Source organism: Coregonus lavaretus, assembly GCF_964263955.1.
Source record: "Coregonus lavaretus genome assembly, chromosome: 5".
Classification (NCBI taxonomy): Eukaryota; Metazoa; Chordata; class Actinopteri; order Salmoniformes; family Salmonidae; genus Coregonus; species Coregonus lavaretus.
In genome coordinates, this window is record NC_139992.1 from 48,487,261 (window position 1) to 48,505,331 (window position 18,071).

Below are 18,071 nucleotides of genomic sequence, written 5' to 3' on the forward strand. Positions count from 1 at the left end.
TCTACAAATAAAACACTATATTTGTCACTTCGAATACTGTAAAGTCTACTTGGATCAACACTAGCTTTGGTTCTTGGTGCATTCATAAATAGAACAATAAACCAGACTTTGCTTACAGCATTTTATTAACATTTAATACAAATGGTTGCTATTTGAAAGGAATATTTAAATATTTTACAAGAACAGCTCATCTCTCAAATGCCACCTTGTGGATCAAAATGTAAAGAAACTGCTAAAAAGTCTGAAAATCTATTATGATACAATCTATTCACAGTGGCTATTCACATCATCAAATGTGCATTGAATGTCACTGTGAAAAAGAAAAACAAGACTCTTCTATTATATAAAATCATCAATGTAAGAGTTCCACTGTTTATTTGCTATTTGATGCCTTCGAAGTCCATTCTTCCTGGTCATTTTCCCGGCCCGGTCCCTTGAATCTTCTGGAGCAGGTATTCCATCTGTAGGTTCAGGTTGGGCTGCCCCTTCTTTGTCCTTTTGCTCAGCATCTGAAATGTCTCCATTTTCTTCTGTTTGTACTTCTTGATAGCTTCTTCTTTCTGCTCCTTGTTCTTCAAAAACTCCTATATGAGGAAAAAATACCACTCGTTGAGCACAGTCCAATGCTTTTGACCTACAATAGTACTTTTCGGAGGACTTTAATTGAGAAACGTGAAACACTTTACCTCTTTCTTATTCTTCTGCTTTTCTTTGACACTTTCAAACTCCTCTTTAGTCTTCTGATAGGAAGTCTTCCTCACCATTTTCTTTTTACTCCGGTTACTCATGGGTAGACTGGGGGGAAAAACACATTAACATGTTGCATCATGCATTGTAAATGCTTCAAGTGGTTGGCCTTGACTGCAATGACATTTCGCGCAAAGCATTGCCACACTTCATTGACAGAAATTATATTTTACACAGTACACTGCAAATGGATAATGCATTTGAATTTTTTGCACAAACTGCTTTACTCTGAACCAGGTTAGCTTTATACCTGTCATTCTTTGAGGCCGCTAATGCTGGAGGGGGCTGTGAGGCAGAGGCAGTCTGGTCAGAGGAGATGCCAGCATCAGCCGCAGGGTCTGTGGATGTAGCTAGGTCCGTGGGGGCTTCATTCACTGCCATGGGAGCTGCTTCCTCCTCTATCGGACCACCACCACCAGCTATCCTAGCTTTGGTTCTGTTGATTCTGTTAGTCTTAACCTCATTCCTCAGTTTCTCTGCCTCTGCCTCGTAGAGATGCCTCAGATGTTCGGGGTACTGTTCCGTATATTGGGTTTTGAACTCTGTGTTCTTCCTCCTCTCCTTCCGTAGCAGTTTGTTGTATTCATGTTTCACTTTCTCCTTCCTTTTGAAGGCAAAGCCCTGACCTGAGGAGAGATGTTTATGACTCATGCATTAATGTATATCTGGAAAAATACTGTTTGTTAACTTACACATAAACATTTAACTACCTATGTCGCTAAGTTAGTTACCTAATGTTTATTAGCTAATTGATCAATTGGGGGGTACTGCTTGCATTGCATCAGGGCCTTTATAGATTCCCCACCTCTACAGTTGGAAGGTCTAGTTCCCCTGGCACTCTAACATATTGAATGATTTCAATATATACACTATACATTAATTGCCAGTTTAAACACATGTTAGATAGCTAGATAGGCTAGCTTAGCCTGGTTGCCGTCTCTGTTCAGCTAGCTATTACATTCCAATGACAAGGAGTGGCACGTTAGCTAGCTAAAGAGACTGGTACTCAAGACTATGGCTAGCTAGCCATGGCAAGCAAGCTTTGCTACCTTCTCCAATACTGCCGTCGAATACTTTGTGCTCAGAGACCCATTTCTTCTTATTCTTGTTGTGGACACCCCCTGGTCGATTGTAGTGTTGGTTTCTATTGGCACCTTTTCCGTCAAATTTGCCTTTGGTGTTCATTTTCTGCTGTTCTGGTGGTGCCATTTCACTCAATTTTAGCAAAATATCGCTACGTTTCATGTGTTTACTTCGCATGTGCTTTTCGTCGCATTGTTATGACGTATGTGGTGATCTCAGAAAAACATGACAAATCAATCCATGAGCAATCGACCACGAGGGACGTCATTTGTGTTGGTGCAAAAGTAAGGATAACGTCCATAGGACTCAATGTATTTCGGTACACCCAACATGGCTAACATATGCGTGCTAAGAAAAGCATCGTCGTTCAGTTGCAACTGGTTATGCCTGATTATGCTAAAAAGAGGGGAGTCATTCCAGGACCTGCTGTACACACGTCTAGGTTAGAGTTTTTATTAAATGGCATCTTCCATGAATTCTCTGGAAGCGATTCAGAAAAAAATAGATGATGTTAAACTCTTCTTCTCTGTTTCGCTGAGCATTGCCAATGCCCACACTGTGGATTTCTACACTTGCGATGTATGGGACCAGTTCATGGCTGTGACACCCGTGGAGGTCTTGACAGAGATCACTTTGAATGGCGACCACAAGAGGGCGTCAGAACGTTACTTAAATCATGACAATGGTACAGTAAGTATTATTTTGTCAATGGTTCATTGACAAATATGAAATGTTTAATATGTAATTGTTATTACACGGTTCTAATATTTATCAATGTTAAATAAAATAAAGAAAGGACAACTGTTATGTTTCTTTTTTTTACTCTAAGAAAAAGCGAAGAAGATCACCTTCGGTTTCTGTGATGATAGTAAGCGCCTGGTGGATGTGGCTGAGCTCTTGGAGGCTGCCCATGCCCACTCCCTGCCTGGCCTTGGGGTCTGTGTGGGCCACACAGAGCTACTGCAATCCCTCAGACACACTGACAACGCCCAACCCCTGGAGGAAGGTACAAAAGAATGGACACTATCCTAACCTATCCCTAAGAATAGCTAAAGGGGAACTGTTTGTTTTAGTCCAAGGCCTTGGTTCTGTCATTGTAACACACTGTCATTAGTGTCACTGATATAGAAATAGAATTACTATCAATTTCTAGTCATTCTAGTTCTATGGTCACTGACACTAGCTTTGGTCACAGGCAAGGAATGTAACATTCCTTGGTCACAGGTCTCTCAATAGCAATGCACAGATAGTGTACAGTTTTGTCATCCGTGCAACGATTCACTGACATTGCACATGTGTGTCCGTTGACAGTTCCAGCTGCTGTGGTGGAGACTGATGAGTTTATGAACTCCAAGAAGTCCCACGAGGTGCAGGCCATGTCAGAGGTGGTGGCCTGCCTAGCCCAGCGCTGCCGAGTCAAACAGGTGAAAGACACAACCGGGTCTCGTTCAGTAGGCACTTAACAGAAGAAAGCGCTCTGAAACAGATTGAGGTACTATCTGATCTTGTCGGATAAGAAACTCAGTTTTCTGTTTAAAACGTTGATGTTTTTCTACCGTGTGCCCTGGCCCTGACCACAGCAGTGTTCTTCAATCCTGCTCCTGGGTACCTACAAGGTGTATGCAGGCTTTTGTTCCAGCCTTACACACCCGACTCAACTTATCAAGGGCTTGATGATTTGTTGATTCATTAAACAGTGCTGGGCTAGAACAAAAGCCTCCACTCCCTATGAGTAGTGCACCCAAGACCAAGCTTGAATAACATCGATGGACTACATAATTTTCTGACACATCACAATAAATCTTTGTCTCCCAGGTGATTGACGTGGGCTCGGGGAAAGGTTACCTGTGCTCCTTCCTGTCGCTGCGGTACGGCCTCCAGGTGTACGGCATCGACTCGTCCAGCGTTAACACGCACGGCGCCCAGGAGAGGAACAGGAAGCTCAAGAAGTACTCCCGGGCCTACCAGAGGCACAGCAAAGCCAATAGGACTCAGACAGTGGTGCCCCCTTCAGGCCAGGAGTTGGAGGATATGGTTAAGATGAGTGGGGATGCAGAGAAGGAGGTGGGGAAGGGGAGGAGAGACAGGGGGCCGCAGACCAACACAACAGGGTTAACAGATGAAATGACATCACTTACCTCCGCCATTTTGTTAGAGGACAATTCCCTTCCAGAGTTGGACCAAAGTGATCCAGCCTCAGCTCCAGAGGATCCCTTCCTCAGTGCCCTGTGTGTGGACATGGTGGAGTCCACCTCCCACCGGGTTCCCCCCAGTGAGCTGAGCCTAGAGGAGAGGGAGAGGAGGAAGAGGGAGAACCTGGAGAGGAAGGCCAGGAGCTGGGTTAACAGTGGTGGCATGGGCGGCGGCATCCTGTACTCACCTCTGACCTCCTACGTTACCGCGGAGACGGAGCTCAAAGAGATTATTGGGGAGTTAGAGGTAGGTGACACTCACTGTCAACCAATAGGGTAACGACAACGGCGAAACCATGCTCTTTTGAAAGCAAATATCACCAACTGCGGTTGTGTGGCAATTTTAAATAATTTTGAAAGCTAAAATCCCTAAGATTCATATTTAGCTTTAGAATGGTGGTCATACCATAGTACAAACACATTCAAGAAGACATTTTCTTTCAAGTATGTTTTTGTGTGCTTGTGTCTATATGTATGTGCCTATATAATTGTATGATCTCTGATGCCAGCTCTCCATCACATGGCTAATGTAGGCCTGTTTCAGTGCTGAGACCTCTCTCTCCCTGTTTTCCAAACCCAGGATGCGGTCATGGTTGGTCTGCACACGTGTGGAGACCTGGCGCCCAGCACCCTGCGCATGTTTGTGGCCAAACGGGAGCTCCTCTCCGTCTGCAGTGTGGGCTGTTGCTACCACCTTCTCTCTGAGGAGTTTGATCCCACCAGGCAAGGTAATTACACGGCCAGGGGGGAAAGTAAAGGCTGGCACACCGTGAGTGTGAGTGAGTGAGTGAGTGAACCGTACAGTACTCAGCCAATGGCCCACACAGGAGAGCCAGTACCACTATAGCCCACATTCACTGGCTTTGTCCCAACACTCTGAAATAGCTTCATACCGCTATAGCCCACATTCACTGGCTTTGTCCCAACACTCTGAAATAGCTTCATACCGCTATAGGCCACATTCACTGGCTTTGTCCCAACACTCTGAATTAACTTCCTTTATCTTCCACCTTCTCTTCATGACCACTGATCACTGAATGGACTATATCAGTGGTATTATTAGCCTATAATCTTTCAGAATTTACAATCACCAAAATAAGACTATCAGGCCCCCATTGATTTTGTTATAATGTTTGAGCATAAGAACATATCATTGGCCATGTCACAATGCATAGAATTGCAGGAAATTAGTTTAAAAACTGCTAAATGTTCTCTCCGCTGCCAAGATGAGGGCCTCAAATTTTCTTGCCCAGGGCCTGGACAGAATTTGGCCCATTGCCACGCCCCCTGCCACGCCCACCTCCTAAGCCTTTTTTGATCCTGAAAAAACCCTGCGTTGTTACAAATAATTTCTGTCCCACTTTATTTGGATAGTCCGGATAGTCCATCTGTAGATGCTCTACTGATGGTCATACTATCAACAAACTATCTGTTGATAAGCAACTGCTTGCTAAGGTTAGGGTTAGGTTTAGAATAAGGGTTAAGTTTAGGGCTGGGGTTAGTAGATAGTCTGTAGAGCATCTACAGATGGACTATCCAAATAAAGTGTTACCATAATTACCGTATTTTCCGCACTATAAGGCGCACTTAAAAGCCTTTAATTTTCTCCAAAAACGACAGTGCGCCTTATAATCCGGAGCGCCTTATATATGGATCAATTGGTTAATTGGTTGATCCATGCTGGTTGTACACGCCGCTCAAGGCGCTCTGTCAAAATGTTTCAGTATGAAAAACCAATAAAAACAATTTAATAATAATGAAATGTTTCAGTACGACTGGTAAACTACAAAGCCGCACCGCTTGCAGCATTACGGCTACCGTTGTCAGTAAACACTGGTACTGTGCTTACTCACAGTCCCACACCACTTGTCTGTGTATAAAGACCCCAAAATGGCAGCTTTCAAGAGACACGCTTACGACGCAGAGTTCAAGCTCAAGGCTGTCGGTCACGCAGTAGAATATGGGAATAGAGCAGCAGCGAGAGAATTCAACATTAATGAATCAATGGGCTGATATATCAGTCTCAACTGTGGTCCAAGCTTTCACGAAGGCAGGAATAATCTCTAAACTGCCAGGCAACAGCAGCGACACTGACTCGGATAATGACGAGAGGGAGCCGGGCAGGTTGGATGCCGTAGTCGCCCAACTGTTCAATTCGGACACTGAAGAAGAAGAATTCGAGGGATTCGTGGACGGGGAATGAACTGAAAAAGTGAGCTTTACGTGTTATGCGTAACTGAACAATGTTGAGTTATGCACTAACGTTTGATTTAGTGGTATCAGACTGTTTCTTTTACTACGTGTTTACTGAATCAGGGAAAAGTTCCCCTCCACGTTTGGGAGAAGAGTGAGCAAGGCTGGGAGATATTGTTAATATGCACATTAACGTTTGAACAACGTTACCATGGGAGTGAACGGAGTTGTCAGAACGCTTAATCCAGGCTCTGTCGTAGCTGGCCGCGACCGGGAGACCCATGGGGCGGCGCACAATTGGCCCAGCGTCGTCCAGGGTAGGGGAGGGAATTGCCGGCAGGGATGTAGCTCAGTTGGTAGAGCATGGTGTTTGCAACACCAGGGCTGTGGGTTCAATTCCCACGGGGGTATAAAAAATAATGTATGCACTAACTGTAAATCGCTCTGGATAAGAGCGTCTGCTAAATGACTAAAATGTAAAATGTAAATGTTAATAAAGTTTGACTTTATCTGACTGTTTTGTTGACATTCCCTTTAGCACAGCTCCATCTAGTGGATGCATAACGCAACCCCAGTCAATCGTTTGACTATTTTCTATTCTATGCGCCTTATAATCCGGTGCGCCCTATATATGAAAACAGTTCTAAAATAAACCAGTCATTGAAGGTGCGCCTTATAATCCGGTGCGCCTTATAGTGCGGAAAATACGGTATATAGTCACAAGAAAAATGGTCACAAGCCCATTGTCAAATTTACAATCAGTTAGATGTTTTGAAGAAGAGGTTATTCATCGTTTTTGTACTTCTTTGGTCTGTGTATGTTTTTTCACCTCTCTACCCTTATCGTGGGTCGCAACTCAAAATACACCTCAATTGGTGGGTCACGAAGCAAAAGAGTTTGGGAACCCCTGGACTTCATGACTTTTGCTGTTTGGGGAGCATAGGTCATTCACTAAGTTCCTCCAGTGGGAATGCACTAGATACTGTAGGTTAGATTGATAGTGTCTCTCACCTATCAAGTCCATTCAGATCAGTCAGAGGGACAGGGACAGGAGACAGGGAAAGAGGACTTACCATGTAATTAACAACCTAGTGTACAGAGAGGCTTTTGTGTATTCCCCAAGGGAAAGGCTCCCATTGCATTCATACATTAGCTACACACAGTATGCAGTGCATACATACATGCATACATACATACATGCATACATACAGTACGCAGGCAGGGAGACACAGTCACCAGCACACAGACCCACCCTCCTCCACCCCTAGAGAACATATGGTTTCCATTGTGGAAATCTCAACCAGAGCCAAACTCTTACTTAGAACTACAGACAGCAACTGCCCTCTCTCTCTCTCTCTCTCTCTCTCTCTCTCTTCTCTCTCTCTCTCTCTCTCTCTCTCTCTCTCTCTCTCTCTCTGACCTGTAACCTGTCCACAGACCTCCCCCCATTGTTTTTATGCTAATCATAATTATGTCAACCTGTGGTGTCTACTTTGTCACTCTCACCAAGCCAAGGGAAGCAGAATTCTCTCACCAGCCAAATATGAAGTAGCATAAACACTGATGTGGGTTGATGAGTTGGAGTGGAGGGGTGTATAGATATACAGTAGGGTACACAGCCAACTTGCTCTCTGTAGATTTGGTTAGCTAAGAAGAGACTGTTAGAATCATTGAATGGATTTATCGTCTCAGGATAACAGTTTAGCGGATTGCAAATGTGATATTTTTGACCCTCTAATGTTCAGGTGTTGAATTGGATATGATTTATCCAGCATGTATTCTGACTTCATACGAGAGCGCTGTAGTATTTGTATTCCACTCACACTTAATCAATGCCGAAAATAACTGCATTAAGTCATCGTTCCAAATGTACAATACAATAAAAAAGATCTACGCTACACAGAATATAAAGACCCAAAGGGCCATATAGTATAGAAAACACAAAGGCAAGGAGACTTGTCCGATACATGGACCTGCAGCTGAAAGGTCAACAGAAAATAGTCCATAGTACTGTCTATATCCTGTTCCCCTTGCTTTTTTTCCCCCTCATCAAATGTACAATGCATTTGTTTCCCTGACATCAACAGTGGGATATTCTCTCTTCTACATTCCTCTATTTATTTAACCTAGAAGACTCAAGATCATGCTGTTCTTCTTGAACCGTAGCTTCAGACAGATGTGATGGGCCAGGATGTTAGCTGCAACTCCTGGGTATTTTTGCTACTTCACTGCTCCCCTATCCCTCCTTTTATGAGGTATGAAACCTGGAGTCCTCTCTCAGTGTGTGATGACAACCCCTGCGTGCTTTTAACAGTGATTCTGCACCGTGGCGTGGTGAGCTGCTTCCTATCACTCTGTCTCTGTTAACACTGCGACCCCTGACCTGTGACTCGCCACTCTTTTGGGTCCGCCAATAATGACATCACAGCGTTTTGATTGAAAACACTTGAGTTGCGCCAGACGTCCTTGCATGCTTCTCACTCCTTCTTTCTTTCTTTCTCTCTCTCTCTCTCTCTCTCTCTCTCTCTCTCTCTCTCTCTCTCTCTCTCTCTCTCTCTCTCTCTCTCTCTCTCTCTCTCTCGCTGTCTCGGCCTTGCAAAGCATTCTGGGATGCGGGCCAAACCCTGCTGTGTACTACCTCACCCTAAAAGATGGGAACCCAAACCGCTAAAAGAGCCCAACATTTTAAGAGTGTGGAGATCCTTAGCTAAGTCGTATAGGAAACATCCATTCAATTGTGTCTTATGGAACGAGACCCACTGGACTGCACCATTTGTCATAGTTATTCAGTCTGGTGGATTTAGCCTAGTGTGAGACCCATCAACTGATGTGAGGTCAGCTTCTCTACTTTAGCCTCAGCCTTGATCATTATATCCTTAACAACATAAACTTGTCCGGGACCAGTCTTTAAGGGTGTGAAGTAACCGTGCCACAGAGCCCTAGAGTCACTGTCTCTCCTTCTTCCTGACTGTTGGGAACAAACCGATATTACAATATTAGAAACACTTGGGTGTGTGTGCGTGTGTGTGTGCGTGTGTGTGTGTGTGCGTGCCAGGGAAGGGGGCGATCAGTGCTTGGCCCTCGAGACGTGGTCAGTTCAACGTGGCTGAGATTAGGCTAGCGTGCCAGCGAAATGTAAACACTCCACCACATATACTGTAAGCTAGCCTTCAAACTCTAGCAAAGCCTGTCCTCTCCAATTGACTCTGACCAGGGCTGCCTCTGCTAATACCCCTACCATGTGTTCAACAGGAGTGGAGTCAAAGAGCAATGTGGCTAAGGGGTTAGAGATCGCCCGCACTCTCGTGTGCTTGGGTTTTTCGAGTGTGAGACTTCAAAGCTAGTTTGGGAAGGCTCTGAATAGCATTAATGTTTCACTTCATTCTCTCTCTCTCTTTCTCTCCCTTTGGACTTTTGTGACCCTTGGCAGCCTGTCAACTACCATAGTCACACTATCCTATGGTGTTAAATACAAGGTGTAGTTCTGATACAGCTAGTGTTAAAGTGTGTTTGTTTGTTTGTTTGTTTCAGAGTGTCCAAGCAGCAGCGTGTGTGGTTTCCCCCTGAGTGGCTACCTGAGGGAGCAGTCCTGGTTCTGTGGCAGAAATGCCAGGATGTCGGCCTGTCTGGTGAGCCTGACTCACCTGAGGTGACAGATATTGAGCCAACTGTCATTTGCTGTAAATATACCACTGAACAAAAATATAAACGCAACATGTAAAGTGTTGGTCCCATGTTTCATGAGCTGAAATAAAAGATCCCAGAAATGTTTAATACGCACAAAAACGTATTTCTCTCTAATTTTGAACACAAATTTGTTTGCATCCCTGTTAGTGAGCATTTCTCCTTTGCCAAGGTAATCCATCCACCTGACAGGTGTGGCAAATCAACAAGCTGATTAAACAGCATGATCATTACACAGGTGCACCTTGTGCTAGGGACAATAAAGGGCCACACTAAATTGTGCAGTTTTGTCACACAACACAATGCCACAAGTTTTGAGGGAGCGTGCAATTGGCATGCTGACTGCAGGAATGTCCACCAGAGCTGTTGCCAGATAATTGAATGTTAATTTCTCTACCATAATTTAGAGAAGTACGTCCAACCGGCATCACAACCACCCACGTGTATGGCGTCGTGTGGGCGAGTGGTTTGCTGATGGCAATGTTGTTAACAGAGTGCCCCATGGTGGCGGTGTGGTTATGGTATGGGCAGGCATAAGCTACGGGCAATGAACACAATTGCATTTCATTGATGGCAATTTGAATACACAGAGATATCGTGACGAGAAGCCCATTGTCGTGCCATTCATCATCCGCCACCACCTCATGTTTCAGCATGATAATGCACGGCCCCATGTCACAAGGCTCTGTACACAATTCATGGAAGCTGAAAATGTCCCAGTTCTTCCATGGCCTGCATACTCACCAGACATGTCACCCATTGAGCATGTTTGGAATGCTCTGGATTGATGTGTACTACAGCGTGTTCCAGTTCCCGCCAATATCCAGCAACTTCGCACAGCCATTGAAGAGGAGTGGGACAACATTCCACAGGCCACAATCAACAGCCTGATCAACTCTATGCAAAGGAGATGTGTCGCGCTGTATGAGGCAAATGGTGGTCACACCAGATACTGACTGGTTTTCTGATCCATGCCCCTACTTTGTTTTGAAGGTATCTGTATTCGTAGTCATGTGAAATCCATAGATTAGGGCCTAATGAATGTATTTAAATTGACTGATTTCCTTATATGAACTGTAACTCAGTAAAATCTTTGAAATTGTTGCATGTTGCGTTTATATTTTTGTTCAGTATAATATTTCCATCAGCAATGCGTTCAACGGTATAGTTGCGGGCACTAAAAGGTTAGGTTGTGCCACAGTATTGGCAGAACAACTCTTTGTCACAATAAACTTTTTTAGTGCCCACAACTGTTCAATGCTGTACAGTTGGTCCTCAGTCTGTTATTGTAGTGAGACTAACTAATGGATATCTTCTACCTTTGAGTACCACATGTTGTAAGAGCAATGTAATTGTTTTAACTATGTTTGGACCCCAGGGAGAGTCCATTCATGGGGATCCTAATAAATATTGAATACTTAATAACATTTCACTTAATTTTCTCTTGTTTATTTTCTCTTGTTAAGGCTTTGGAGAGAGTTGCCAAGGGCCAAGGGGTAAGTGCTATGTACATGTATATCAATCCGTTGGACACATTTGGCCAAACTACAGTTCTATGAGTTGTCTGTGTGAGAATGACATCATGCAATCACAGTTCAATTAGTTTCTGGTTGCTACAAATTTGTGCTCATCAAAGATAATCAAAGCTGATCAATTGAATGATTGCATCCAGCAACTGGCCACGTGCATTTCCCAAACTCGACAGATCCTGTTTTCATTTGACGTATTCCATATCAAGTGGATACGGATGCCTTAAAGCACACTGTGCCCATATTTCTCCAGGGTCTTTCACATACAATAAGGCCTGATTGAGAGTTACATTACTGTAGATATTTGAGCCGCCGACAGTCTTGCGTCCCAATTGGCACCATATTCCCTATATAGTGCAATAATTTTGATCAGGGTCCATAGGGCATCCCATAGGGCTCTTGTCAAAAGTAGTGCACTATATAGGGAATAGGGTGCCATTTGGGACCCTAGTGTGAGGGGTCAAACCTGTTACACGATACCGCCCGGACCATTAATAAAGAATGTTTATGAATATTAATGTAATCACTAAGGGATGGGATTGTGTGTTTAAATGGCAGCTCGCGTCCAAAAACCAGTCTGATTGCACTCAGATCAGGTTGGTATAAGCATTGAGGATTGTCATGAAAAAAAATCCTCCAATGTGTTTTAATACACACCCTAATCACTGGCAGAGAAAATAACTTAATATCTTAAGGAAATAGTATTTTTTGTAAGCAAACACAACAATGGATCTTTGTTTATTTTCTGTCTCCCACAGATTCAGATGGAGTCACTTTTCTATAGGGCCGTGCTCCATGTGATTCTAAGGGACCACTACAGCTCCTTTAAAAGGTAGGTTTGGCCTCCCTGGTTAGGGGACATCCAAAGCAGTAAGCTTAGTAGGCTATACCAGACTACTGAGAGAGTCCAGGTGCCCCCTGTCTTGGGCGGGCTGCAGTACAGTTGACAAAACCTGTTAGCTTTTGACCTTGTGGGTTTGTACCTCATTTAAAGATTTGTGGCCATGTAAGAATCTCCACTTACTCAAATTAATTAAGCTAGGAAACAAAAAACACAGACTTCTGATGCGAAGATACAATGAGGGTATTCTCTACCCCTCTAGCTGAAGTTTTGATGAACAATAATTTTGAACATTTGTAGGGAGCAGCCCACAATGTGAGACCGTCAGACTTCCTGAATGGGTTGTTGACTGCTGGGTAAAGTAGAACAAGGGAAGAGGAATGATTGATCCTGGTGAAAACAGAACGGAGAAGTCTACATTTAGATTGATCCTGGTGAAAACAGGACGGAGAAGTCTACAGTTAGATTGATCCTGGTGAAAACAGGACTGAGAAGTCTACAGTTAGATTGATCCTGGTGAAAACAGAACGGAGAAGTCTACAGTTAGATTGATCCTGGTGAAAACAGGACGGAGAAGCCTACAGTTAGATTGATCCTGGTGAAAACAGGACGGAGAAGCCTACAGTTAGATTGGTCCTGGTGAAAACAGGACGGAGAAGCCTACAGTTAGATTGATCCTGGTGAAAACAGAACAGAGAAGTCTACAGTTAGATTGATCCTGGTGAAAACAGGACGGAGAAGCCTACAGTTAGATTGGTCCTGGTGAAAACAGGACGGAGAAGCCTACAGTTAGATTGATCCTGGTGAAAACAGGACGGAGAAGCCTACAGTTAGATTGATCCTGGTGAAAACAGGACGGAGAAGCCTACAGTTAGATTGATCCTGGTGAAAACAGGACGGAGAAGCCTACAGTTAGATTGATCCTGGTGAAAACAGGACGGAGAAGCCTACAGTTAGATTGATCCTGGTGAAAACAGGACGGAGAAGCCTACAGTTAGATTGATCCTGGTGAAAACAGGACGGAGAAGCCTACAGTTAGATTGATCCTGGTGAAAACAGAACGGAGAAGCCTACAGTTAGTCTTCTCAGCCCCATAGAGATAGGGGAGGTACCCTCTGTATTACACACACACGAAGACAACCTCACACACACACACACACACACACACACATACACACACACGATGACAACCTCACACTTCTCACTGTGTGTGTCATTGGCAGCGAGAAGCGTGTGGGGAACGTCTACTCCAAGGCCACCTCGTTCGTGGACTACGTCTGGAAAGCACTCCGGAGGCTGGAGCTGGATGAGTCAAAGGTCAGTGATGGGGGATATCGGAATATTAGGGAGTTTTGGGAACAGACTTGGGAATGTTCTTCAGAGCAACACATCCTCAGGGGGAATCCCACACTGCTGTGTTGGGCATCAGGAAAGCATCCCATAATGGATTTGGGGTCAAAAAACGTATTCTTGCCGTGAGATGTAAAATCCCGTCGAGAGGACAGGCTTTTAGCATAGATCTGTACAATTGAACTGACAGTAACAATTATCTGTAATGGTACCTGAAATCCCTGTACAGAGTTGAACGTCTTTGGTTGCTCTAAATCCGCTTTGAAACTGACACATGGAATCTTAAGGGCTCTTTAGAAATGGACAAGTTGTGTAAATATGCACCTGGAATACTGTGGGATCATGGGTAAGGCATTGTTAAACGAACAGTGAGTGCAGGGATTAGGGACTATGTCTCAACTGGCTCCCTCGAGACGATCTATGAATGAGAGATTTGTTTTTCCCCCCTTGTTGCTCGTAAAGCCTGGGATTAAAACTGTTCAGTGGGTTTGTGTGTTATCACTCTCATGTTACTCACCTATCACCTCCAGACATGACCCTGCTCTGTCTTCCCTCATTCTTCTCTTTATCCCTCCCTCTCTCTCCTCCATCTCTCCCTTGCCTCTCTCTCTCTCTCCTCCATCTCTCCCTTGCCTCCCTCTCTCTCCTCCATCTCTCCCTTGCCTCTCTCTCTCTCTCCTCCATCTCTCCCTTGCCTCTCTCTCTCTCTCCTCCATCTCTCCCTTGCCTCTCTCTCTCTCCTCCATCTCTCCCTTGCCTCTCTCTCTCTCCTCCATCTCTCCCTTGCCTCTCTCTCTCTCCTCCATCTCTCCCTTGCCTCTCTCTCTCCTCCATCTCTCTCTTACCATCCATCTCTCTTTCACCACCTCTTCTCTCTCCTCATCTCTCCCTTCTACATCTCTCTCTCACCACCTCTCCTCTCCCTCCCTCCTTCCCTCTCTACCAGCTCTCTGACGGTGTCATACAGAGTTACCACGACACATACCGACCCAGGATGGTTGAGATGGAGGCCTTTAACATGGTAGGTCCCAACTGATACTATAACACTACTACCTAGAGGAAGTATCATCACTCTGATTGAATGGGTCACACAGGACTTCTATGGTTGTAGGAGCATTGATTCTCTTTGTCCTGCACTTTCTATTTTGGAGCAGTTATTAAGCCTTATTAAACTTGGTTAACGTTTACACAACTCCCTCAATGACTTGTGTAAGCTCTACTCTGTGTAAATAATCTGGCAATTAAGTTATATTTTTACTGTCCTCAGGCTGCTAACGAAACCTAGTTTCTATTTCAATGATGTTACAACAGCCATGACCTTGCTCTACTTTGATAAGGTACCTAGTTGTATTCCATTGGATCCCATAGGGCTGAAGTACACTTAAAACTAGTGTTTACTGACCTGCTACCTGTGTTTACACAGCTGAAGGTGACTTTGGCTCCCTGCATCGAGGGCCTGATTCTCCTGGACCGCCTCTGCTACCTGAAAGAACAGGTAAAGGAACAGCAGGCCTCAACCACAATGGCACACCAAAGACGTGGGATGCATCTCAATAGTCTAATGTGGCTGCCTCTCCTTGTCTCCTTTTCTTTCACATGCACTGGGATAGGTGAGAGTAAAATGGTGGATGTCTACTGGGGATTTGCTTTCACCTGTCCAGTTCCTACAGGTCCATGAGGATAAAGGAGAGGAGACAAGGGATGGGGTCCACTTTAGACTATTGAGATGCACCCCAACTACTTTAGATTATTCAGATGCACCCCAACTACAGCACATCAGTCATTGTTACTCAAAAAGGAGAGGCATCACTTTGTCCTTATTCATTCACTCTCATTCCCTCCATCCTGTGGTCACACACAGACACACACACGCAGGCCAGATGTAGTGGTCCGGTCCCTATGACTTCAAACGGCCGCGGCGTAACACCAAACATCTATTTTCCTCATTGTCCCATAATTACCCGTGTCTGGTTCTCCAGAGCTAAGTAGTGGGTGAAAACATGACCTCAGCTGCCAGGCCAACGGAGGGAACTATTGTTTCTCCCTCCCAGCTACAAACAGAGAATGACTGGTCCTGGAACGCACATTGTCTGGCTAATTGCTATAGGGTGTGTTCATTGATTCACAATGTAATAGGATAAAGAGAAGATGGAGTGCAGTTTTAGTGGCTTTCGCTGCTACAGAGACAATGGCTATACTGTTCAAGCCTGGTCCCAGATCTGGTTGTGCTGTATATGCAACAATGACCATAGCAATACAGCGCAAACAGATTTGAGACCAGACGAATACTGTACCTGTTTAGCTGTTCCATTAATGTTTTCTCAGAAGGGATTTTGGATGACGTGGTTATGTATACTATTAGTTGTCTTCGGTCCATCTCTTTAAAGTGATAGTGGTGTGGCCCTGAGAATGATTTAGCTATTTTCTGAATGACTTGGGTAGGATAATAATGTAGTGATTATGACTGTTGTGCGATGGGTTCTGCTTAGGTCCGATATTCCAGACACGTAGTCCCACCTTCCTGTTAGGTTCAGCAGTTTAGAATTCATATTTTCCATTTCCTGCTCTGAGAACATGCTTTGAACATAAAACCCTTTAAAACGCTCTACTTCGACACTGTCTTCAAATTTAATGCTAAGTGTTCCTTGCAGCCATTTGTGAGGAGTTCTCAAAGTTATGACAAACATTATACGGCTATATAAAATAACTCCAGATTTGAGATTTCATATGTAGTCATTTCTATTGAAGTCATAGCGGGGTGTAATTGAAGGCCCCTAAACTCAGCTCCTATAACTGCTATATGTTTATCCATAGGTCTTGATGATTTGCTTGTCCCAAACATTAAAGGAGCTTTGTGACTCGTTACATTTCCCCGACGACAGATCACGTAAGTCGGGAGAAACCAGAGAGGACGCCATTAGGGTTGAGTTGGCGCTGTGGAGAGTTTGTGGTGTACCCCTTATTACAGACCAGGGATGTAACTTCACACCGTTGTACCCCGGCCAAATCTAATGACACTAATCTGTGATTTGAGTGATTGTAATGAGCTATCGTCCACAGGCGTTGAAAGGAGAGGTGTTTTTTTTCCTACAAGTTTGATACCTTGTACAAAAGTGTTCCCTAACAGGAATATGTATCAGAAATTGATCAGAATGCAGATTTTTATCCAAGTTCAACCTAAAGTGTCCACACTCAAAATTACATATAGTGTGTGAGCGTGTGTGCGTGCATGTGGTGGTCAGTGCAGGCTGTTGAGTTAGCTTTGCACAACAGCATAGCTCTCAGTGCAGGCCTACCAAACTCCTGGGGGGTTTTTGACGTCGTGTCTTACTGTTTTTGTTCTTCTTGTCATTGATGTCTGTTACAGGAAGACGTGGCGTTCTCCGCTCTGGTGCAGCTCTTTGATCCGCTGTTGTCGCCGCGCTGTTACGGAGTTGTCGGAGTGAAGGCACCTGGGACAAATCTGTCGGAGTGAAGGCACCTGGGACGGAGTTGTTGGAGGGAAGGCACCTGGGACGGAGTTGTTGGAGGAAAGGCACCTGGGACGGCATCATAGAGTTCTTTGAGATGAGACAAACTGCATTTCCTGCCATTTCTATGTTAGTTTATTCAATGTTTTGCTGACGCATGATTTTAGCAAGGTTTTAATGTAATGATGGACTCCTTACTCAGTCACGTACAGATGTGGGAATGGGATCATTGTTTAGTGTTTTCTCTACTTTTGCCTTCTCTGGTTTCTGCCAGTCATACTGTACTTTGGGGTGTACTATACCATACTGTATTAATCAATCAATAATTATTAGAAGATATAAAGTTCCTAGTGTGTTTCTGCTTTGTTCCCACCACGTCTGGTCGTTCTCTGAGTGCCTGCCTTAGAGGACCAAACATTAAAACCACATGGCTAAAGCACCTGGAAAAAAACATCCCTCCCTCCATCCCTCTCCCCCTCCATCATTTCTCAGCTCTTTCCTCTGTTTTATTTATACTGAACAAAAATATAAATGCAACAATTTCAAAGATTTGACTGAGTTACAGTTCATATAAGGAAATTAGACAATTGAAATAAATAAGTTAGGCCCGAATCTATGGATTTCAAATGACTGGGCAGGGGTGCAGCCATGGGTAAGCCTTGGAGGGCATAGGTCCACCCACTTCGCAGCCAGGCCCACCCACTAGGGAGCCAGGCCCAGCTAAACAATGACGAGACCGCCTACAGGGAGGAGTTGAGGGCTCTCGGAGTGTGGTGCAAGGAAAATAACCTCTCACTCAACGTCAACAAAACAAAGGAGATGATCGTGGACTTCAGGAAACAGCATTGGGTGCACCCCCCTATCCACATCGACGGGACCGCAGTGGAGAAGGTGGAAAGCTTCAAGTTCCTTGGCGTACACATCACTGACAAACTGAAATGGTCCACCCACGCAGACAGTGTGGTGAAGAAGGCGCAACAGA

The 18,071-nt window shown here is 44.5% G+C and overlaps 2 protein-coding genes across 2 annotated transcripts; one reads left to right on the top strand and one right to left on the bottom strand.

Annotated features, from left to right (window-relative positions):
• Positions 1–103: 103 nt before the first annotated feature.
• ccdc59 (coiled-coil domain containing 59) lies at positions 104–2,038 on the bottom strand. Its single transcript, XM_084160988.1, has 4 exons — positions 1,797–2,038; positions 998–1,373; positions 687–795; positions 104–584 (listed from the first exon to the last, which is right to left on the bottom strand). The coding sequence occupies exons 1-4, from the start codon at positions 2,005–2,007 to the stop codon at positions 414–416; spliced, it is 867 nt and encodes a 288-aa protein (XP_084017114.1). The 5' UTR covers positions 2,008–2,038; the 3' UTR covers positions 104–413.
• A 175-nt stretch (positions 2,039–2,213) lies between these two features.
• mettl25 (methyltransferase like 25) lies at positions 2,214–17,633 on the top strand. Its single transcript, XM_084161755.1, has 12 exons — positions 2,214–2,515; positions 2,660–2,836; positions 3,142–3,254; positions 3,646–4,269; positions 4,603–4,750; positions 9,747–9,844; positions 11,366–11,395; positions 12,187–12,260; positions 13,493–13,586; positions 14,566–14,640; positions 15,043–15,114; positions 16,987–17,633. The coding sequence occupies exons 1-12, from the start codon at positions 2,290–2,292 to the stop codon at positions 17,092–17,094; spliced, it is 1,839 nt and encodes a 612-aa protein (XP_084017881.1). The 5' UTR covers positions 2,214–2,289; the 3' UTR covers positions 17,095–17,633.
• Positions 17,634–18,071: the final 438 nt, after the last annotated feature.